The following is a 25,288-nucleotide window of genomic DNA, read 5'->3' on the forward strand; positions in this document are numbered from 1 at the left end:
TGCCTCATAGAATTGAGAACATCGATGCCACCTCCATGATCAGTTGCCTTTTGAAAAGCACAGCGATCTTGCTAATGAGATCGTGCCATGCCTTGAGTTGACCATATTGCCAAACTTCCTTGATCTACAAAATATGGACCATGTGCTTCAAGAATATGCTGCACAAGAAGAGAGATTAAAAACACAAACTAATTCGAAATGATGATATTTTTTTGTAATGGTGACAATACTGACCATGTAGTGTGTTATACTATTTGTAGTCCATGCCTCCACCATGGACTTGTGAAATTTAGCAATTGTCTCTTTAAATGTATTGGCATCACCACTCCTAAACCTCAACTTTTGTAAGAGAGATGCTAATCTGTCTAGGTGTATCCACACTTTTGCCTTTGCAATCCTCCTTCATCCCCCATTGCTCCAATCCGGAAGAACAACAAGGTGCAACTTTTTCCATGCTTCATACTTATCTCGTTGTTTTACAAGTATATTGCCTTCCTCATCTCGAGGTGGAGATATAAACTTCCTAGCCTTGGGTCCGCCAAAGCATGGTTTACAAGGGATATTTCTACTCGTTCCCGATTTTTTCTCATCCTTTTTTGTTTCTACTTGGCCGCAGTACAATCCAACTTCAGAGAGGACTTGTTCTACCTTCTTGCATGTAGCATCAACTTCTGACGCAGGCTGCATCTTGTATGCAAAGCATATATATTCATATACTAGCTTCTCAATTATTCTAACCAAACAATGCAATGTGCAAAAGTGAACCCTTGTTAGTGGTATTTTCAAAATAGGGTGCCAGTTTGGATCCACTGGAACTAGCATTCCATTTCTCATTATTTTTTTATCATGTGTTGGAGCACCTTGTTGTCCTACCTTGGCAAGCCATTCTTTCTTTCCATATTTCCCTTTCTTCCTAGTTTGCATGCAATATATGCATGGAAATTTTACATTTGATGCATTTGATAAACCAAACATACACTTCAATGTTTTTAAATCACCTGCAAGATGCCATTCAACTGTATAGTCCCTAAATCTCTCAATGTATAAAATTGCTCCATTATTTTGCTGTTGAATAACACTAGGTATATTAGTGAGGTTAAATAAAACTTTAAGTACTTCATGGTCCTCCTTTTGTACTTCATATATTTCATTCTCTAACTGTACACTGAAGTATAAAGGATAGTTTTCATTGATGTTGGGATCCAATGCTTGATTCGTAAGTGTTATACTCACACGTTCAAGTTTTTGCCCCTTAATAATCTCACTCTCATCAAGTTTGAGGAAAAACTTAAGCTCGCCCCTACATTCTTTCATAGAAATATTATAGAACTTGACCATAGCAATATGAACTCTACATATATCCAATACAAAGTTATTGGATGCATTCAATACAAATGCAACTTCTTTGAAACCATACTTCAATATGTGTGTATTTTCCAGATGCGTTGGCTCACCAATTAGTTCTAAAACTTTCTCATTTAGTTGTTTTTGAGCCTTCTTCATGTGAAATGGTTTTGGTAGAGGCATTACTCGCTTAGTTTTGAAGACTTGCTTAAATCATGTATCCAATTGTTTACAATATGATTCAGAACTCATTCTCACCTTGTCACATAATCCCTTAGCATCTGTAGCAATAAACAAGTTGCTCACATCCCTAAGATGTTCACTTGCGACACCATCTACAATGCCCCTGAATTTACAATTTTCCAATGCATTTTTGACCATATCCTTGCTTAGGAATTTGGCAATAGTATCATTCTCTACATGAGGGAACATATTTTTCATTGTAGCAGATTGAGCATATATCCGTCTATGATATTGTCCACTTCCTTTGGTTAATTGATGAATTGGTTTAACTAATAAGATGCACCGACGTGATTCTTTGGTTTTTAAAGTGGGCCCAATCTCCAAAGTTTTTGTGAGCTTCCTCTTTATGTTTTGATTCTCCTTCTCCAAGTCCATACCTTTAGACTGTAACTCCATATTTTGCACATGTATAGCATGCATAGCATCTTCAATGACAGACATTGCTTGTTGTAGGCTCTGGTTCTCCCTATCCTTCTCAACCAATAATCTATCATTTTCCATCAAAGGCTGCATATTCCCTTGTACTCTTGTCTGCATATTTGTCAAGGCTTGATGAAGCCCTACTAATCCTTGTCTGACAAGTTTCCATGTGTATCCATACAATCCTTCATTGCCTTCATAAACAAACTTTACAAATGATATAAGCCCTTCAAGTTGTGGTGGCCTTTGAGTGACTAGATCAGGTGGATAAATGCACCCATCAACCCAAAGCTCTATTTTTTTTTTCCCTACATTTCTTTCTTATTGCATCATCCCTTTCTATAGTTCTTTTGAACATTGGTGTATATTCATCTTCTAGTTGAAAGTGAATATCTCTCTTTCTCTTGGTATCCCCTGCATTTGCATCTTATAAAGAAAAATATATGTCAATTTTAACTTGGATTAACATTCAAATCACACAATTACACCCCTTTGATTCTCTATATCTGTGTTCTTTTTTACCCAGTTGGATCTTATCTCTTTCTCTTGATTTCAATCATGATATACTCTAATCATCCCTAATCTACCTGTAATCTTAGCTTTTAATCCACCTATAATCAGCATCAAATCTTATCTTTTGTTCTATCCAAAATATTCTCTCACTCTTTCTCTCTCTCTCTCTCTCTCTCTCTCTCTCTCTCTCTCTCTCTCTCTCTCTCTCTCTCTCTCTCTCTCTCTTTGTGGAAAAATTAATCAAAGATATTTAAACGCATTTATACAGAAGCTTGGCTAGTGGAGAACAATAACATCATCTTATCTTCTACCCTAATTTACTCTCTGTCACTCTATCACTTATTTTCTTAGTTCATCTCACACAGTCCTCTCTCCTTCCCCCCCTTCTCCCTCTCTCTCTCTCTCTCTCTCTCTATATATATATATATATATATATATATATATATATCCAAGAAAATCACAAAAAAATATTTGTCTAATACTTTGTTGATTTTTTGTACATTTGGAGGTTTGAAATACAGAAGAGGGTGGAAACAACCTCTTGGGAAATCCAAGAAATCGCTGGATGGAAATATTTCATGGACCGGTTTACCAAGGGGGAGTGAAGAGTAAATATCAATGGAGGAAGATGAAGGAAAAATGTGTAATGTGAAAAGAAAAGACATGAAATGGATTTGGAGCCATCCAAAGGGCATGTGAGGCTCATAATGTCATGGCTTTGGAGCCTTATGATAATTCAAACAAATGGGACCCTTCTTGGAAGCATAAGTGGAAAAAAATCAGGCACATGATTTTGTAAGATTTTTTAAAAATGCTTTCACTCCGATCTAAAAAAACTTTTCAATATGAAAGTTGTAGCACGTGAGCTAAGTTTTGGCTGGTATTTTTTGTAAATTTTTGGAGCTACGAGTCGGGAGATATGGCCAAAATGGTGGATGCCAACTTTTTCTAACTACGGTGGAGACCACCTCCCAATTTTATACACACCCACACTTTCTTCCCCACACTTAATACTTCCATAAAACATCATTCATTAGACTCCCAACCCTTTCCCCTCTCTTCTCCTCTCTCTCAAGCTAATAAACCATTAGAATTCCCCTCCTAAATCACCCTCAAAGCATCCTTAATTGTAGTAGTAATGTATGAATTCTCACTACTCTCTCTCCAATATTGCTAGATATGATCTTATTTTATGAAGATTCTCTATATTTTTTTATAGGAGAGCTCTTAGACTCAAGATAATGGGGGGGGAGAATGGAGACAACTCACCTATGATGGAACTTGATTAAATACAAAATTGGTCAACAAAACATCTAAATGGAGCTTTCACATTGATGGAACCGCCTTAATGCAGCTTTGGTGGTGTTAATTCCTATTCTATCTTAACCTCCTCCCTAAATACCCTCAAGTCCTATATAAAGAGGCCTTTTCCTTTGTAATTTGCAAGAGAGAGCCAAGAGGCCTTCTTCAACCCTATTGAGCCTTCCCCATTCTCTCTCATGAGCTTATGCAGTTCATTCCCTTACTATAGCTTATGCATGCTCTACAGTGTGATAAGCCCATACTATTGGTGTCCATATTGTGTATATTGGTTATTCTTGAGGGTTCTCCATCTCTTGTGCCCTCTTAAGTTTTATTGATTCATCTATCTTTTGTAGTTCTCTCTCTCTCTCTCTCTCTCTCTCTCTCTCTCTCTCTCTCTCTCTCTTTGTTTTCCTCTCTTCTCCCTCACAAGCTCCTCTCCCTCTTGCATAGTGTCCTAGTCCGCTCTTCCATGACTAGGTGGTGCCCTTACCTCATTCACTTTGTGGCAGAAGGGAGTTTGGCATAGTATAGAGACTACCATACCGAATTTCCTTTATATATATATATATATATATATATGAGTTGACACTTAAGGATTAAACAACAACTATGAAGAATAATAACATCACAAAGATTAAAAAAATAAAGATAACTCCATTATCACTTGATTGCTTGTAGCAAGGTAGAGTGTGTTGTAGATATAGATTATTTGATTTCAGCAAATGCTATCAAAATCACTCCAAAGATTGCTTGTAGTAGGGTAGAAAGTGTTGTAGATAGTACTGAGTGTTGCTTCAAAAGAATTTGTATGCAAGAAACCATATTTTAGAGGGAATGATAAGAGAACACAAAATTTCAGACAAAACTAGAGCTTTGAGAGGGAATGAAGAAATGCCTAGAAATAGGCATATACTTGTCCAAAAACGATAAAAATTTACAAAGAAACTCTTGAGTCAAAAAGGTGTCTCTAGGTAAAAAATAATCTTAAAATATAATGTGTACTTCATTTTACATTGTTTTTAAACTTCCGCCCTTTTAAGAAGCAAGAATGAGAATGATTCTAATATATTTCCATATTGAAAAGTCATGAGGGAATTAAAGATTCGTATATTAATGATTGGCTCCATTTTTAGATAAAAGAGAATTGTATTTTTTTAGTTATGAGGATTTTGAGAAAAAGTGACCTTATTCTATAGTTCGAGAATAAAATAACAGGTGACATCTATTGAAAATACAAATACAAAGATTTGCTTGATTGTAGAAGATCTATTATTCTAATATTATTTTGGAATCTCTTTTTAGAGAGAAAGAGGTGAGAGAAACCCCTTAAGGGACAAAAAAGAGAGTCCATATTTCTCCTAATGGGGAGATCAAGGTATATAGTTTTCCACACGTTTTTAAAGCTATCTAATTGAGTCTTAGTTGACATGTCACCACAAGTTGGCCAAACTTGTGGTTATTTCCTACAAGATATTGTCAACTATATTTATTTTCTTTATTTACTCAACCTCAATACAACTTCACATTATTTTTAAAAAAAGAATGAGGTATTTAAATCATTGAATGCTTCATCACCGTGATGGTTAGAGCTAAGTATTAGGGTGAATGCAAAAAGACATTATCTTGCTAACAATCAACTATCCTTAGAAAGAGTATGGAGTGTCACTTATGTTAAGATGCCAACTACTTGGTGTTGACCATGTTAAACTATTCGATGTTACTATCTAAGACAAGCTTGATTACATAACCAAGTTCATGCTACTAGATATTGGTCTTATTGTCCACATTGCTAAGTGAGAAAAAGTTAATTGTATTATTATTTGACTTCATTCACTCACACTATTGCCATTTGGATTATGCATAGTGATATGCAGTAAATACCTATACCTATAAACCACTTCATGATGTCGCTTTTTCCAGTCACAACATGGCACAATAACGTGTATTGCTAGGTCAAGGTTTACCGCTATGCCCCCCTTTGCAAGTAATGTCAGTAGGCTAGGTATATCAGTAAGTTTTGAAGGTATCTCCAATCAGTCCAATAAGATTTCTACAATCAATCCAGCAATTGGTTTAGTTCAAAAGGATGGTTTTATGTAGCTAGGATTCTAGCCTCCTATGGCTTACCTTGTAAATACTTCCTTGCTATTATGAATATGAGCTTCTACCCTCAAGAAGGGCAATTTTGCAAACTTGTGAGAGTTCTTTGAGTTCTCTTGTATGTTCCGTGTCGTGTTGAGTTGGTGGCATTGCAATGCAGTGCTGTGAGTTTAGTGCTCTTTGGGAGCTTGGACGGGGTCATGGGAGTGCCCCATAGGGGATTCTGAGGGCAACCATCACACTTGGTATCACCATAGTAAACATTTTAACTTGAAGATACCATGTGCCATGCTCTATGATAAGGTCAAGATGGGTAGGTAACACTAATAGTTACCCATTCCAACCATAAAAGAAAGAGTAGGCAATATATGGGTGCCATCTAGGATGAATATGTGAGTATATGATTTAGAAAGAGATTAAGTGAGGCAAGTATGTGTAAAGGCTTAATACTAGTGTGCAATGCATACATGGCCAAGTGTGTAAGTTTCATGTGTGTGCATATATGGTACTTAGTTAAAGAAGATATAGGCTTTGGGTATAAATAAAATTGCAAATGTGTGTGTCCAGAAAGAAAGCTAGGTCAAATACTTTGTTTATAGGGGGCACGTGTTTGTAAAATGTAAGAGATATAGAGAGGGAGAAATATTACTTAAGTTATTTGGTTACATAGCTAACCCCATGTATATAGATGTGTGTATTGGTTACAAAATGTTCATGTTGGTATAGTGCTGTGGGTAAGTTAGCATAAATGAAGGAGTAAACAAGTTATAGAGTCATGTTAATTGTGTAGTGCTTATTGTAAGTGAGTGAATATATGTATGTGAATGAGGGAAAAAGAAATATGTGTCATTGTATGAACATAGATGTTAGATTGTTATGCAAGAGAGAGAGAGAGAGAGAGAGAGAGAGAGAGAGAGAGAGAGAGAGAGAGAGAGAGAGAGAGAGAGAGAGAGAGAGAGAGAGAGAGAGAGAGAGAGAGAGAGAGAGAGAGAGAGAGAGAGTGTGTGTGTGTGTGTGTGTGTGTGTGTGTGTGTGTGTGTGTGTGTGTGTGTGTGTGTGTGTGTGTGTGTGTGTGTGTGTGTGTGTGTGTGTGTGTGTGTGTGTGTGAAAGACTATGTGTGTATGTAAATAACTGTAACCTAGGAAGCTAGCATATTATGCATTCAATAAAAATTCCAACTAGGGTTATGAATGGAATGAGAAAAAAGAAAAATGCATACAGGTACATGCAAAATCATAGTGAGAGAGATAGAGTGAAGATGCAATACACTTCCTTAGCCTAAATAAGTAGTGACACCTATTCTATCTAAGATATTTCATAAAACTTGTGTACTTACATGCATGGGCATATGTATGCATATGTATGAGAATGTGAGTATATGTGCATGTGTACACATGTCATGTGTATACGTATATCAAAGGATCATGGACAAGTAGTAAGTGTGTGTGTGTGTGTGTGTGTTTAATACATGTGTATCTATTTGTGTGATCTTGTAAGTGTGTGTCATCTCTTTCTCTCATCATCTTTATTTTCTCTCATTTCTTTTTCTTCCTCATGTCTCTCATCTTTCTTCACCTCATATGTGTGCAAGTTGTGTATGCATGTGTATATGCATTGTATGCATATGTACATGTATATATTTGTGTGTGGATAAGTGTGTCTATATGTGTGCATGTTTGTAAGTGCATATTTTATGTGTGTATCCACTCTCTATCCCCTCCTCTCCTCTCTCTCTCCATTTTTCTCTCACTCATATATGTTTATGTATGTATGAGCATGTATGCATATGCACGTGTGTGTATATGCATTCATGTGTATATGTGTTTCCACATGTGTGCATGCGTACATGTTTATATATGCATGTATATTGTTCATGTGTTTTTAAAGACAATGTGCATTAGTGCATGGTTTAAGAGTATGCATACATTTTCAACTCTCCTTTTATATTGTTTGTGCATTTGTGGGTGCTTTTAGTGTGAGAAAACATGGATCTAGAGCATGACAGGAGCTATGGAGGATGGAAGATGAAGACAAGACTCATGAGAACATAGACACAGACAAGACCAACTGTCACACAAGTGAATTAGGTTTCAAGATTGAGACTTGAACTCGTAAACACATTCTTGTGTGTAGGACAATGACACTGACACTTGATTGAAAGGACAATAGCATTACTTGAAAAGTGAACCAAGTACATGTCTTTATAGCTTTCCAACTTCTCCACTTTCCTCACTCTGCTTATGGGATACATCACCTCATCTTGCAGTATACATCATTTGTCTATTTCTCAACACCCCCCCTCAAATGATGAATCTCTACCCTTGCTGGCTTTTGCCCCCCTGCATACAAAGATGGACCAGGAGACTAGCTCTATGGCAGCCTAGTCAAGTTAAGGCTTGAAATTGTACATTTTTGGTAGGGTTTTTACAAAGTCAAATCTAGAAAGTTCCACTATGGGAAAAACATACAATAAAAATTCTTCAAAACAATCTGTTAGAGTTGTTAATGGTAGCGGAAGCATCTTCTTCTTCTTTTTCTTCATTCATGAACTGGTTCCGGTGATGATCACTTTGCACTTGTTGGGCTCTTTTCTTGTGGAAACATTCACTGGCTACATGGCCAGTCTTACCACAATAGTGACATATAATCTGATCCTTGTTGTTGTTGTTGATGAATCCTCGACCTCTTCCTTTAGGTCCAATAGCTCCTCTAGTGTATAAGAGGTTTTCCCTTGAGCTGGTCTCTTTTACATCTTTGCTTTTAATTTGCTTTCTTCATCAAGCAATGAGTGCTCAATACCTTTGAGTGAGAGACTCGGAACATTACTTAGAGTGGACACAAGGTTCTCATATGGATCCTTGTTTACACTTGCAAGCAGTACGGCTATTGCTTCATCTTCATCAATATTCTTTTTGAGAGTTGCAAGCTGGGTTTTTAAACTCTTAAACTTATTAATGTGTATGGACATGGAAGCACTATCCTTTATATCTAACTTATAAAATTGCATGAGCAATTTTACCTTTGAATTCTTTGCTTAAGTATCAAAGATCTTGTCAAGCTCTTCCCAAGCCTTTGTAGCATCTCTGATGCCAGAGATATGATGCAGGACATCATCAGATAGTCCCCATGCAATGATGCCTCGAGCTTTGTTGTTCATCTTCTTTCATTCTTCGGTTCTTGGTGGAGCTACTGCAAGGATCCCACTTTCACAATCTTCTTTCTCATCATCTGCATCAGCTTCATCATCTTCAAAGAGATCCCAAAGGTCCTTTCTCATGAGGTGGTACATGGTCTTTTCCTTCCAAGCATGAAAGCCCTCACCATTGAACTCGGCTATTTGTTCGAGCTCTGCCATTTTTGATTAGCAGCAAGTCAGTCAGCAAAAGAGTTGTACCTCAACGTGTCAAGAGACACAAGACAATTAGTGTTTAACAACACTGCATGAGTATCAAAAAGATACTATCTTGGAGCTCAATGTCGGATGTTGATGCTTGATATTCTTCTTGCTTGTTGATTTAGTGTGATGGTTTGCTGGAAACTAACTGCTCAGGAAGACCAGAGTGACAGAGTCTTCAATGGACTGAGAGAAGTAAGAAAATGAAAAGTTTTATAACCTTGAAGGTCAATGGCTATGGCTAGAACTAGGGTTTAGCAGACATGCAACTGAACTTTTGCTTGTAGCAACTCCTGGAGGCGATTATTTCTCGAGATCTCTGGAGGGAAGGAGGCTCATATGGAAAGCTTTAAAACCCCTAAGCTCATAGGACGGATCGCGATGAGTGCAAGTCATCTCGGCTATACGACCAGATGACTGTCAAAACAGGGCAGTGATGGAGAAAATTTGAAATGCTGGAGTGAATAGTGCCCAATGTTATGCTGTGAGGTAACACAATGATGCGCCCTGAGTCAAGGAACAACTCCCCTAAAGACGCCTCAGTGAGATATGCCTTGTATGGAGAGATCAAGGAGCTCCAAGGCAGGTAGGTCCTGTAGGCTATGGCAGACATGAAGAAGATGAAGTTAAAAATGGAGTCATGAGCTGGATAGAGGTGACCAGAGGTGAAGAGAGACTAGAGAGATAGTGTATGAGCTGTGCCATGCTCAGCTAAGCTCTGATACCATGTGAGAAAACATGGATCTAGAGCATGGAAGGAGCTATGGAGGATGGAAGATGAAGACAAGACTCATGAGAACATAGACACTGACAAGACCAACTGTCACACAAGTGAATTAGGTTTCAAGATTGAGATTTGAACTCATAAACACATTCTTGTGTGTAGGACAATGACATTGACACTTGATTGAAAGGACAATAGCATTACTTGAAAAGTGAACCAAGTACATGTCTTTATAGCTTTCCAACTTCTCCACTTTCCTCACTGTGCTTATGGGATACAACACCTCATCTTGCAGCATACATCATTTGTCTATTTCTCAACATTTAGAGTATGTACACATTACATGCACATGTTCAACAATCAAAATAGCATATCATTTCATATATTTAATCCAAAAAGAAATTCATCTCTCTCTCTCTCTCTCTCTCTCTCTCTCTCTCTCTCTCTCTCTCTCTCTCTCTCTCTCTCTCTCTCTCTCTCTCTCTCTCTCTCTCTCTCTCTCTCTCTCTCTCTCTCTCTCTCTCTCTCTCTCTCTCTCTCTCTCTCTCTCTCTCTCTCTCTCTCTCTCTCTCAAAGAAAATATTCTTGAATACCAAACTTCTCCTTGTGCCACATAGGCATAGGGGTCTTCTGGTTGGTTTGAGATCCCCAAGAGAAACCTTCAAATAATATATAGAAAAGATTATTATATTCTTGGTTTTTCAACATTCATTCCTTGTTTTCTTTTGGTAGTTGCCCTCCAATAGTTGAGCTACTTTTCTTCTACATCCTAGTCTACTTCTAGACATGTAGATGATTGAGAACTTTTCAAAGGAAATGCGATTGTTGTTCCCTACTCTTCCCTATCTTTAACACTTGCATGATATAGTGTTGAGGGGTGCATATATCTATTTGCATGAATATAGATGGTGAAAATTGGTTGCCTATTGTGGCCAATTCCCAACTATTTAAGAACATTCACAAGAAGGGCCTGTGTGTGGGGAGAGCGCTCGATCACAAAAAAAGGTTGAGGAAAAAATGTTTTGTCTTTAAAATCACTACCAGTAATTTAGGTAAGGCTGTTTAATCCTATGGTTTGATGGCATGTGACACCCTCCTATGGAATTGATGATGTGAATATTCCTTGTGGTTATTAATATATCTTTAATATGCATGAAAATAAAAAACAAGAGTAAACATATCTTTAATATGTGCTTCAGATAAGAACCATGGATGAAGAGTTTTGTGTATGATTGCATGAGATTAAGAGAACAAAGCTTCTCCATTATCCATCATGAGATTAGGTATGAAGCCATGAGAGAGGATTCGGGTGTGAAGGCATGAGAGAGGATTTGGAAGGTAATGAGAGGATACCAAGTCATTTTTGGGTTTGAAGGAGGAATTTCTTAATGGTGTGCTAGGTAACACATTTGGAGATTCTATGTCAACAAGAAGCACATGAATGTGGTACTTTTGGTGGGGGACATGGCTATGAATAAAGCTTTAAAAGAGAACCTATCTTCCCTTCCATGTATATGTACACACACAATGTATATTCATTAGGAAAAAGTCATACCTCACATCGAATAGCTTGCATATTTTGAAAGGTAGCTTAGAAGGGTTTAATAACCATGAGTTGTCGAGAATAGATTAAGCATCTACAAGTTATTACGAAAATTAAGTCAAGTATTAGGTTCAATCTTTCGCAAATGCATCATAGATTGCTGGGGTACATAAATATTCTGTATAGGTCAATTGCATCCCGTAGACCATCGTAGTAAATTAACTTGCATTTACAGTGAATGCGTGTATACTCGCATTTCAATAATTAAGTCATGCCTTTTGAGTTGCATAAATGCACTAGAAGAGATTTTTATGAATGGGAATCTCGCATCGCATCGACAACTCAGGGAAGGCCTTGCATTCTAGATTTGCATGACATCATAAATAGCCTTAATTGCACCACATAATAGGGAATGCACCTAAAAAGGTAGGTTTAAGATGCGCATGTCAAGTGCTAAACTTAACTGCAAGGGCCGCTCTAGTAAATGAAACCTTACATGATAAGTGAAGCTAAGACTTAATTCGACTCAACTAGGGTTCTAATCGCAAATAGATCAAGTTGCCCTTACGTCCATATTTTTAATTAGAGTCAACGTGCTCTTTGGCCCCTACCCCAATAGCGAACCATGATGGACCCAAAACACTCTTGGGTATATCATTTTCAAAACACTCTTGAGTGTATCATTTTCAAAAAAATGATACATCTTGAAGTTTACACAAGAAGGTTCAAATGCCATACGCATATGAAGAATGACTATTTGCCAAGTACGTTCGATGCTTGCAACTATTTCGGAATGTAAATAGACTTAATTTACGTCTGACTTGCAAGAGGAGTAGACACAAGTTCCCGTTATCTTGAGGGAATGAAACCCTAGGATGAACTTAGAACCCCGATAGAATTCTAAGATGGGAAAATGATTGCCAACGGATCAATTAAATCCTGGACCGTGATCTTAGGATGACAACCATAGGTTAGTAACTTAGGGAAGCTTTCATCTGAAACAATATATGTACACACACACAATGTGTGTGTGTGTGTGTGTGTGTGTGTGTGAAAAACTAAATTCATGTGGGGATCAATTGGCACAATATACTTAATAGTCTTTGACTTGGCAATGTGCATGTGGAAACGCTAGTCTCCTATAATTAGAAAAACATTGAAATGAACAAGGGTGCACTATCATGCACAAGCGCATTGCCCTTTTTTTTTACTTTTTGAGAGAGAGAGAGAGAGCACTCTTTTCCTTTAATTTTCTAAAATGGACTTTTCTTTCTTAAGAAGCAACATATTCACTTACTTCAAGGCTAAATGGACCACTTAATTGGAGTTAACAGTGGGTAATTCTTTTGGGACATGCACTACCTTGTGATTGCATCGTTGTGTAAGCATATGCCCTAAAGGGCAATGCTCTAAAGGGGTCGTAGTGCATGTGGGTGAATGAGTTGAAACGAAAGTAAACTAAGAATTTTTAAAAAAAGAAAAAGAAAAAAAGAAAACAATAATGCTCATGATATTGATAAAAGGAAAGGTGTTAGAAGTACTTAGGACGAACAAAGTTGCTAAGGTTGGTAAGGCGTTGGGAGAAACAAATGTATGGCAAAAGAGAAAGCTGGCACCGGAGGAATGCCTTTGATGTTTATACACGTATGCTTTTCTTCAAGGGGATGATACAAGCAAGGGCAAGGGTCTCTCTCTCTCTCTCTCTCTCTCTCTCTCTCTCTCTCTGTGTGACTGAGTGTGGTTGAATGTTGCTCCACGCCTCATCTTTGTCGCAACAACAGCCAGGCCTCTGGCGCAGATGGAAGAGTTGGTGCGTGCTCAAGAGGGAGTGGATCAGACGGACTTACAAGACCAGCAAATGGACACGATGGTCGGCATACACGGCCCTCTCGGGCGTTCTCCTCTTCCTCGCATTTCGCATCGCATCTCGATTGCGCAATCGGATGATTCTCCCTGACAACAACGGCAACATCTCCTCCTTCGACGACATTCCATTGATACCCAGGTATACCTACTCCATATTCGCTCTTTATTAATCAAGTCCTTATCCTTATACGTCTAGTTTATGCCATGTAATTGAGTCCTTGTAAATCCTTATTAAGTTTTATCAATTAAGCCCTTATAAGCTCAATGACTTTTAAAGACAAAACAAGAAATCTTACCTTCTCGCATCTTATTTTTTTTAAAGACAAAACAAGAAATCTTACCTTCTAGCATCTTATCTTCACATGCAAAATGTTGGGGTCTGCATACTAGGGATTCAAGTTATATCTTAGCTCTCAATTGCTTGGGAGACAAAATTGTAGCTTGTAGTCCCTAACATGGACTATATGCCCTTCCATCTTGTAAATTCTCTTCTTATTCGTTAATATGTAATTGCAACCTTCTCATTATGTCCAGGTGTGGCCCAACCATTCTAACTCATCATTTTAAGAACACAAAACATTAGCAATCTAAATAAATATTATCATTTTTTTTTAAAGCGTGAAACAACTATTCATATATTATGCAATATGTATAGTCTTACAAGAAGAAATCAAGCTTTAATTCGATTTCCCATTTTTATGTTCAAAGGGAGCTTTGGTAACCACTTCTTCAAAGAGAAATATCGGAGCTAGCAAATGAAACCAAGGAATGCAAAGAAACTAAAGTGATTTGGTAGCAACTTCCTTAAAAAAATTGGTTTTGCACATGTTGTTAGCATTCGAGCCATGTAGATGAGAAGTGTCGTAATAAGGTCTAGGGTCTTTGACCTAAGAAACCACAGACCACAATTGTATTGATGGGCGGTATTCCCCTTAGACAATTGAGTGGCTCCTATTTCTTTTGGCACATAGCCATCTCTGTGGCATGCCTCCATCCCTTCATTGTCCTGCATGGGGATGGTTTCTCAATAAAAAATGTTCAAAGTGGTTCCATCACCTTTGTAGGTAGACCACTAGTAGCACCCCATAAGCACCCTATATTCAATGCATTGGCCTCTCTAGGGTGTTCTTTTGGGCTTCCAAGCTAAGATAGCCATCGCCTTTGTAGTCTTGGTAGGTCCTTGGGTAACCAAGGTGCACCCTTAGCTCAATGCCCTGGATGCTTTGGGGTGGGAATCTTGAGGTATTATGCTTGCAATCCCTTTTGATTCTAATTTTGGGTTGAGAGGGGGTGTTAAGCTAAAAATATGCATTATACATTCAATTCAGTAGCTCATTAAAACAACCCCGAACCTCAAACTTTGCCCAAGTTTCTATGTCCCATAAGCAAATTGCTAACTTTGGGAGGATCCATATCTATAAATAGGAGGTTTCCTAGCCACTTAGTTCATCCCTTTTTTTGTAGGTTCATAACATTAGACTTCTTCACTTGTTGGTCTATCATCATTAGTATCAAGGGACTTGATTCCAACTACTGTCAACCATGTGACACCTTGTTCCATGTTGTGTTTTGTTGCCTCCTACTAATGTCATTAGCTATGCTTGGTTCTATTCGTAGTACTTGTGTTTACTACTATAGCAAGCCATCTTGCATCAAATTATCATCTTCTAGTTGTTATTCTACTCCACATAGTTGTCGATGATCAATTACCATTATCTTTTGGCAATTACTTGCTACATTGACTAGGTTCAACCCCAGAGATTGTTTTGTTTTGGTTTGGTTTCCAGCATGGTGGGCTCCCACTTTTAGCTTATGGGTGGTTACAGTGCTCAAGATTTCTTTTTGATGGGGATGTCACTCTCTAAGTACTCCCATTGCTCTACCTTTGAGCATCTTACACACTCTTTTCTTCATTAACAGTATTCATTCATGTACTTCAAATCCCTCTTTCGTCTTTCTTTACTTTTGCTTTTTTATGTTTTGGTCTAAGTTATTGTGTTTTAGTCATGTTTGTACATTCAATGTATTCTCCATGTAAACCTTAGCATCTCTTCACCATAGCTACCAACATCACAATAGCTACCAATATGATAGAACTATCTACAAGCAAGACAATAGTAGATATCAATAGGACACTAGTATCTACTAGAATAAAAATGGTAGCTACCAATATGACAGTGGTAGCTACTGGTGGGATAATGGTAGCCACTAGTAAACGTGTGGAATCTTTAAGTGATTATATTATAGCATGGTTCAAAGTCATCAAACATTGAATCTTTGACTACTTTCATCATTATATCGTGTGTTGGAGTCATCAAATGTTCAAGATTTAACTTGAAGAACAAGGTTGCTACCAGTGTGCAATGCTTGCTCTACGTGTGTAAAATAGAGATAGTTAGTTGGATAGTGATAGCTAGCACAAAAAGACAATGGTAGCAACTAATAGGACTATGATAGACATCAATAAATCTACATCGTGTGCTAGAGTCGTTGAATGCTTAAGCTTCAACTAGAAGAACAAGGCAACTGCTAGTAGGATAGAGGTAACTACTAGCATATGGTAGCTACTAGTAAAATAGAGATAACTACCTAGAGAGTGGTAGCTAGCCACAATATAGTGGTAGCCATAAGTATGACAATGATAGCTACCAGTAAATCTACATCATATGTTAGAGTCATCAAATATTCAAGCTTTAACTAGAATAATACGATAGCTACCAGTAGGACAAAGGTAGGCACCAACATGTAGTAGTAGCTACCAATAAAAGAAAGGTAGCTACCAGGAGGATAGTGGTAGCTAGTAGTAGAGGATAGTTGCAACTACAAATGTGATAGTTGTAGCTACTAGTCAAACTATGAAAGATTTAAATTCTTACATTACATGATGTCTTAGATTCATCAAAAGATTGAAGCTTTTTTTAGTTTAATTTCAAAGAACTTAAATACAACATAGTTTAGAGACTTCACTAGTTTGATGCTCGAAGCTTAAGTATAATGTGTTCGTCTATTGGTTGTCCAAGCAGGTTTTTAGTGGTCCATCGAGAGATGAGAGTCTAAGCGACGCCACCCGGCACTCCCCTAGAATGTCACGGGGTTTGTCACCCAGAGTATCCCAAGCCTGCCTTGTAAGGGAACGTTCGCGGCCGACCCCACTAGGATCGCCCTGAAACTTGAGTCCCTAGTGGTCAAGGTCTCCTGACAGCATTCTAGCGTTGGCGAGTCCTGTACATTCTACTTTACGTAGAGATACCCAAGCTGAAGTAGACCCATGCTGCACTTGGTTCAGGGAGAATAGGAAATGAGGGGGATGCACCGCTCGACCTCTCTGCCCACAGGGCATAGTCCCATTTCGGTCCCCTAAAAGGGCATGAGTACGAGCTCTAACTTGACAATACCTAAAGGTCGAAATGATAGAAAAACCTTGTGAGAAGCCTTCCGATTCTCTAGGACCACCCTACTGTAGGACAAACCCATCAGGGTTTTGCCCACTCGCTTCCCTTGATAGCTTTAGTTTTCTAATTAGATCCTAATCAGCTTTATTATTTAAGTCTTTTAGGAAGCAGGGTTTGTTTGCCTAATTTACAGCACAACATGAATACAGAGCAAGCAATCCTTTGATAACAAGTTCAAACAAATTTCTTAACTTATCTTCACGTTAATCTTTGTCTCTTGCCCATAAATGAGAAATTATGTATCCCTTCTGTCCAACACAAGTACCTGGTCCAAATCACATGGCACCATAATTTCCATCCTTTATCTAGAATAGGATCTTTCAATGCCAAAGACATTGGACTCACGGCAGTCTTCAACTCTAATCTGGACTAGGCACGGGGTGTTTGAAGCTCCACGTAACCCCAAGCAGCCAAGGAGTGAAACACAATTTTCGTAGTTGGTCTTTTCACCACTCGACCTTTGGCCCATGAATTGAGCAATGCCCTCTCGGGGTAATCCACAATGCAATCTTGGAGATGTTCCACCTGTGCAAAATATCATTTCTTAATTAATCTATTTAGGAATCAAGTATGAACAAGGCATTCAGCCCTAATATCATTGTCCAAGAAAACATTCATTTATTCCCATGGCAACTTGTCATCACAGACCCCTACCATGCATTTACCATCAATCACAAGCACTTGGAATAATCATCCAGACCACAATCCAACAATTAGTTTAATGTAAAAACATTTAGGACGTTTGTTTGATCAACCAACAAAAACAATGGTATCCTTTTCCAAACATTGTAGGAATAGTCGCGATAACCTTTCCAAGGCGTATTTGCTCTCCCCCTTGGGATCATGAGCGGTTTTAAGTAAAATTTACTTAGCACACCCTTCTTTCAGCTAAGGTATATGTTAAGGTTTCAAACACTGTACAAGACATAAGTCCTATCATTTCAATGCGAGATAATCGTTCTAGCAAGAGCATTCATGCCTCTTCTCTAGGTGACATTTACCTTTAGCCTTTCCCTACTATGCAATGTTTTAACTTGCCCTTATCTTCCTTTCTCCTAAGGTAAGGAATCACGTATCTTGATATAAGTTTCACATAATCTCCCACCATGCATGCACCGTCCATGTGCATCTGTGAACCTTAAACAATAATGTCCTAGGTATAGATTAATCGAAGACTTAATGAGGCTTGGTACTTTAGAATCTTATATGCTACTTATGCTATGCATGGATTTTAACGTATGGGAACAAGAAGCAATCTACTTCTCTTGATACACACTTCGCAAACTCCATCTTCGAATACTTGGAGTGAAATTTATCATTTTCAATGTCATATTCTTGTGCAACATAGTACGACCCTAGCATATCTCATGCGGAAATCAAGCAAGCATCCATCAATTTGGAAATATGTCACTTACGACTGGTACCACAGTTGGATTGGCACTGATGTCCTCGCCCGAGGCTCCATTACTCATTAAGGGATTGCCATTTGCGCGTAACATTTTCTGCTTGGGGGCCACTCTTGATCTTCGTCTCCCTTGGATGCGATTTGTACAATACTTTAGTAGCCACTTGCTCGAGAAGAGGAGTAATTGACTTGCGGGTTAGGGGATGAACTCAGGAAGAGGAGTAATCAGCTTGCGGGTTAGGAGATGAACTCGAGAAAAAGGAAAAGAGAAAATGTGTGTGGCCACCCTCTAAGGAGGGGAAAAGATGGAGATCCTTCACAGAGGCTCTCCCTCCCTCTCTTTCTCTCTCTCTCTCCCTCCCCCTCTCTCTCTTCTTCTTCTTCTCCTCTCTCTCTCCCTCTCTCTTTCTCTTCCTCTCTCTCTCACTCTCTTCTTCTTCTTCTTCTTCTTCTTCTTCTTCTTCTTCTTTGTCTCTCTATCTTCTCACCTCTCCCTTTCTCTCCCTCTCACTCTCTCTCTCACTCACTCTCTCTCTCTCTTCCTTATTCGAGGAGCAAGGGAGCTTTCTCTCCCTCATACGACAGCAAAAGGGGGGGAAGATGGTAATTTCCTGCATTCCTTTACGATTGGGGGGGGGGGGGGGGGGGATTTTATAGGTTGTAAGGGGGATATTATTAGGGTGTGAAGTGGAGTGGTGGTGGTCTTTCCCCACCCAGCACTTGTCATGGTGGACTGGTCGAGAGGGGGGAAGGTAATAGGTCCCTGGCCTCCCTCCTCCATCGTTGTCATCAACACGTCCTTCCTCCCGACCTCGACATTGTCAGCATCCCTCTTTCCCCCGTCATCATTGTTCACTTCCCCTTCCGCCACGTTATCCTCCTCTTTCTGTCTTCCCTCCCACTACTTTTCGGCAATGACAGGGGGTTAATTTTTTTAAAAAAATTATCCTAAAAGGGAGGGTAATAGCGAACAGAAGGTTACATCCTCTTCCCCTTAGAGAACTCGAGATGTCCTCATCTCGAAAGGACTAGGGATTTCATTTTGGAACCTGTGGGTTCGGATCTATCACGCATTCGTTGCGACACTCTGATTACTCATAATAAGCATACGGTCTTTTAAAACAGCCACTTATTGTATTAGATATATTCGAGTCTAGATTACAAGAGAAAATTTATTGTAGTTACATCTCATGAATATCTTCTAGGCTTTTCCTAAGTATCTGGTATATTCTAGATCACTGGAGCTTGTACAATTTCATTCCTTGTAAGTTCAAGTTCTCTTTGAGTTCTGTTGGGACAATTGACATAGTTATGTCCAAGGTTGTGGTACTCGGAGCATCAGTGTTTAGGGTGCTTTGGACATTCCCTCTTGAAATGACCTAACTCCCTGCAATAAAAATAGTGCGAAGCTTTATCACTTGTGGTCACAAGATTCTTGGTCGTCCTTGGCAAGATTTTCTTCTTTAGATCAAATTTCCCTAAGATCCTTTTAGCTGACCGAACTAGTCCTTTATCTTGGAAACTCTGTTTCCAAATTGTCCTCTTTTTAGATCTGGACTGAGATCCATGGACAATCGGCTTTGCTTGTAACACTAAAGAATACTCCCAAGCTTTGACATTCTGGTAAGACCCAATCTATATTAGTTGAGAAGAAATGATTTAAGAGAAATTCATTGTAAGTTATAACTGTCATACTTGCTAAAGTATCTCTGATCACTTGTAAGTTCTAAGCTCAAAATTGATGCAACTCATATTACTCGGGTTAACTATAGTTACAAGAGTAAAGTTTATTCCAATATAGGTTGTATTTCATGTCGATTTAAATTTTCAAGATTTCTAGTCATCTTAAAGAGGTATAGTGGGTTCTAAGTCTTTGTCTTCATCTGATTCCTCTATATATTCGAAGATTGCATTGCTGTAGCTTCATTTCCTTGGAGGCTCCATATCAGGGCAATCTACTTGGACGTGCCCTAGCTCATTGCAGTGAAAACATTGGTAGTTGGGATATCTCCTACGGATGTGCCCTATCTCTCTGCACAAGTGGCATCTCTTATCCTAATCTCGAGAATCATCTTTGCTACAACTGCTCGATTTAAGTTCTTGGATAATTGGAGTCGCTTGAAGTAATGCATCTTGCAAGTCTGTTGGACGCATTGCTTCAAGACGGCGGTTTAGAGGAGTGTTCAAGCCATGGAAAAACTTGGATACTTGTTGTGCAATATCCATAGGGGGTGCATATTTTATTAGGGTTACAAACTTTGAGTAGTAGGCTTCTGACATTAATTCTAGCTACTTGAGCTTGAAGAATTTATTCATCCTCAAAGTCTGGTAGGTTGGTGGAAGGTATCATCCACGTACAACATCTTTCAGCTGTGCCCAAGTAACAATGGCTTCAAAAACACCTTGATCTTTGCACCATTGCTTCCACCATATTCGAGCTTGGTCAACTAGCTTAAGTTTGGCTATCATTGCTTGACAGGTAGAGGCAGTTCCCAAAGTAGAGAAATAATCATACATCGACTCAATCCATATCTCTGCCTTTGATGTGACATCTATCCCTTCTCCATCAAACTCGGGTGCCTTAATTTGTTTGAGAATGAATTTCTTCTCTTGCATGTCAGCATTCGTGGGTGCAAAAGGTACCTGACAATCAAGTCATACCACTTAGGTTATTCTATTTAGGATATACCTACTATCCATACATTAATTATTCACACATCATTACAAAGTTTCGCTCTGATACCAACTGTAACGTGCTTGCCTATTGGCTGTCTAGGCATGTTTTTAGCGGTCCATTGAGAGACGAGTCTAAGCGACGCCACCCGGCACTCCCTTGGAATGTCATGGAGTTTGTCACCTAGGGTTTTTCGAGCCTGCCTTGCAACGAAACGTTTGCGATTGACCCCACTAGGATCGACCTAAAACTTGATTCCCTAGTGGTCAAGGTCTCCTGACAGCATTCTAGCATCGGCGAATCTTGGACATCCTACTTTACGCAAAGATACCCAAGCCAAAGCAAACCCATGCCGCACTTGGTTCAAAGAGAATGGGAAACGAGAGGGATGCGCCGCTTGACCTCTTTGCCCCTATGACATAGTCTCATTCCAGTGCCCTAAAATGGCATGAGTTAGGCTCTAACTTGATAATACATAAAGGTTGGAATGATGGGAAAACCTTGTGAGAAGCCTCCTAGTTCTCTGGGACCACCCTGCAGTAGAACAGACCCATCAGGATTCTACCCACCCGCGTCCCTTGATAACTTTAGTTTTCTAATTAGGTCCTACCACAAATATGTGTGGCATTTAAAATCAACTTCATTAATTAAGCCTTTTAGGAAACAGGGTTTGTTTGCGTAATTTACAGCACAATACAAATACAGAGTAAGCAATCCTTTGATAACAAGTTCAAACAAACTTCTTAACTTATCTTCACATTAATCTTTGTCTCCTGCCCATTAAGGAGAAATTATGTATCCCTTCTGTCCAACATAAGTACCCGGTCCAAATCACATGGCACCATAATTTCCATCCTTTATCTAGAATAGGATCTTTCTATTCCAAAGACATTGGGCTCACAGCAATCTTCAACTTCGTTCTGGACTAGGTAAGGGGTGTCCGGAGCTCCACGTAACCCCAAGTGGCCTAGGAGTGAAACACAATTTCCGTGGTTGGTCTTTTCACCACTCAACCTTCGGCCCATGAATCGAGCAATGCCCTCTCGGGGTAATCCACAGTGCAATCTTGGAGATGATCCACCTGTGCAAAATATCATTCCTTAATTAATCCATTTAGGAATCAAGCATGAACAAGGCATTCAGCCCTAATATCATTGTCCAAGATAACATTCCTTTATTCCCATGGCAACTTGTCATCACAGACTCCTACCATGCATTTACCATCAATCACAAGCACTTGGAATAATCATCTAGACCGCAATCCAACAATCAGTTTAATGCAAAAGCATTTAGGACGTTTGTTTGATCAACCAACAAAAACAATGGTATCCTTTTCCAAACATTGCAGGAATAGTCGCGATAACCTTTCCAATGCGTATTTTCTCTCCCCCTTGGGATCAAGAGCGGTTTTAAGTAAAATTTACTTAGCACATCCTTCTTTCAGCCAAGGCATATGTTAAGGTTTCGAACACTGTACATGACATAAGTCCTATCATTTCAATGCGAGATAATCGTTCTAGCAAGAGCATTCATGTCTCTTCTCTAGGTGACATTTATCTTTAGTCTTTCCCTACTATGCAACGTTTTAACTTGCCCTTATCTTCCTTTCTCCTAAAGTAAGGAATCGTGTATCTTGATATAAGTTTCACATAATCTCCCCCCATGCATGCACCATCCATGTGTATCTGTGAACCTTAAACAATATTGTCCTAGGTATAGATTAATCGAAGACTTAATGATGCTTAGTACTTGGGGTAAATGTTAATATAGTCAACTACCCATCTTACTCACTAATTCTAGAAATACATGTAAATACTCATTTTTTAATTCTTTGAGTGATGAGGCAATAAGGTGCAACTCATAAGAGAGCTATTAGAGGAACTATAAACATAACATCCTCTCTCTGTCTCTCTCTCCATTAGTATATGCAAGCTCCATTCTCCTTACAGCTCCATCCATTGGTATTTGAGTGAAATGAGATCTTGAGCTACAATCGCTAACAAAGTAGAAATCTTCATGGTCTCCATTTTTTATGAGATTTGATGCACAAAGAGGTTGAAAATTTCTTTGGGTTGTCCTAGAAGATCTCAATCTATTGGATTTTTCAATCTGAGATTATTTTGAGCTCCATTTTGACATTTAAGTGGTATGCAAATCTTTAATCTTTTTCTACAATTTTGCATTGCTTGTTCAAAATCTGTAAAAAAAGCCAAGGCTTAAAGTGTTCATAATGGAGAGGCTACATATATATTACCAAGCATTGGTAACCAATGATAGATTGTTAGAAACAAACACTTTCCAACTTCAAGTTGTTTGACACAGGTTGCATATTACAACTTTAATAATTTCGGAGTTTGTTGTTGGCTCCTATTGTTTCCGAAAAGTGTTACTCGAGTAGAGGCTTTAATATATATGTTGCACCAATTCTTGATCTACGTATGTTGCTATACTGTCTATACATATTTACTCATGAATGAGCAAGAACACTATTCTTTGATATACTACATTGATTTTAGGGAGATTAGTCAAATAATGTACTTCTTAAGAGTTGAATGTTGTTATGCTATTATATCTGCGATGAGAAAGCATTGATATAGTAATACAATGTTTCAACTATACACAATGATTTTCAAAATATTTGGGCACTGATACATGCATTATTATTGAGTAGTGCTTCATTTTCTATGTTCTCTCAGTTTTGGCTATATTGGGCAAGTTTAATAAAAAAATATTAATTTTTGGTAATTTTTTTATTTTTATGAGTGTTATTACTTGTCAATTATTTTTTGTTTTACATAAATGGCTTCATTATCTAGAATGGACAGGGAGTTATATAGCATTAGGAAGTTTGATTATACTAACGCCAATTTGTGGAAGGAATAGATCCAAGATGTCCTTATTCAGAAGTAGTTAAGACCCACAAGAGGCATAGATATAAAGCAATAAAATATATCTAAATAGGTTGTTGGAGCTTGATGCATTTTCCAAAATGAATTAGTTGCACTTGGTAGAATTTATGTCTTTTACAATTGTGAATGAGACCACTACACATGACTTATATTTGAGTTGCAGATAAACGAGGGCACTGCTATCTTCTCCCATTTTAATGAATTCAACGTCATATTTATCCAGATGTAGACTCAAAATTTGAAGTTCCAAAATGAGGTTAAGGTAATCTTTTTTACTATGCTCCTTGCCTACACTAAGGCACACCTTTAGGACAACCATAAATAATTCTCCAACTTAGGAAGAATTAAGTAAAAAATAGTATAAAGACAAGAACTAGGACCGTGAGGGATCATGCAACAAATCCAAGTCTAAGAAAGACATTGGATGCTTACATTGGGATAAAGCAAGTCATATCAAGAAGAATTGATGCAAATGGAAGTAAGAGAAACAAGATAATAAGAATGGAAACAATAATGTTGATAGGAAAGAAGGTTTAAAAAATATGTATGACAAACTGGTTGGCTACGAAGGAGAGAGAAATAAGAGACAATAGATAGTGGTAGTGTAAACTGAAGAGAGTGTGTTAGCTCAAGTGAGAATGGAAGAATAAAAGTACTCAATAAAAGTACAACTAAGGTCTCTGCATAAAATCTCTTTTTGACATAATGGTAATGAATCTCAATGTGTTTTGTGCAAGTATGAAATACTAGATTTTATGCTACTACAATAGTACTTTGATTGTCTGAGAGAATGAATGTAGGATCCTCCAAAAAAATCTATAGATTGGCTAACAATCTGTGTAGCCATACACACTCTATTGTTGTTGTGAAAGCTATGTGGGCTATGCATAAACTACTCACTTGAGATATTGCAAACGATATGTCAAGGCATAAGTTGCAAAGTTAAATAAGGCATCCAATAGCAAGAGTATAAATTGCTAACATAAGTAATCTTACTACCATCATGCATAGAAAGCTTCAGTGTTGGCTCTATTGAAGTACCCATATGTTTACAATCCTACATATTAAACCTACGTAGAAGCTTATCCATATATTGTGATAGTGACATAATGATATGATATTGATTTTGGATCAATATAATCCCCAAATAGTAATGTGAGATATCCATGTTTAGCGTAGCAATGTATTCCTTGATTTAGCTTCAAAATCTGTAATTCTATCCTCTTTAGGCCGAGTGAGCAGCATATCATCTGTATAAAGAATGATGACTAGCAAGTTCCCTAATTCATTCTTAACATATAGAGTAGGATTAGTTGGATTGTTCTTCAACCCTTTGCTCTTCAAATAAGCATATATCTTTAAATACCATGCATGATGAGCTTGTTTCAAGACATA

At 38.2% G+C, this 25,288-nt stretch overlaps 1 protein-coding gene across 3 annotated transcripts in view; it reads left to right on the forward strand.

Moving 5' to 3' along the window:
* The first annotated feature begins 13,179 nt into the window (after positions 1–13,179).
* Positions 13,180–25,288, forward strand: part of LOC148029063 (uncharacterized) — a 42,215-nt gene continuing 30,106 nt past the window's right edge. For 2 of the 3 annotated variants that reach the window (XM_087688655.1, XM_087688657.1), the window contains exon 1: positions 13,180–13,592. In XM_087688655.1, coding sequence (XP_087544781.1) covers positions 13,333–13,592 — 260 coding nt within the window. In that variant the 5' untranslated portion in view covers positions 13,180–13,332. Of the gene's footprint in view, positions 13,593–24,056; positions 24,156–25,288 lie in introns of all 3 variants that reach the window. The other variant, XM_087688656.1, reaches the window with a different exon arrangement.

The sequence above is a fragment of the Lygodium microphyllum genome, chromosome 11, assembly GCF_053477565.2.
Source record: "Lygodium microphyllum isolate KBCC chromosome 11, Lygodium_microphyllum_v1.1.10, whole genome shotgun sequence".
Classification (NCBI taxonomy): domain Eukaryota; kingdom Viridiplantae; phylum Streptophyta; class Polypodiopsida; order Schizaeales; family Lygodiaceae; genus Lygodium; species Lygodium microphyllum.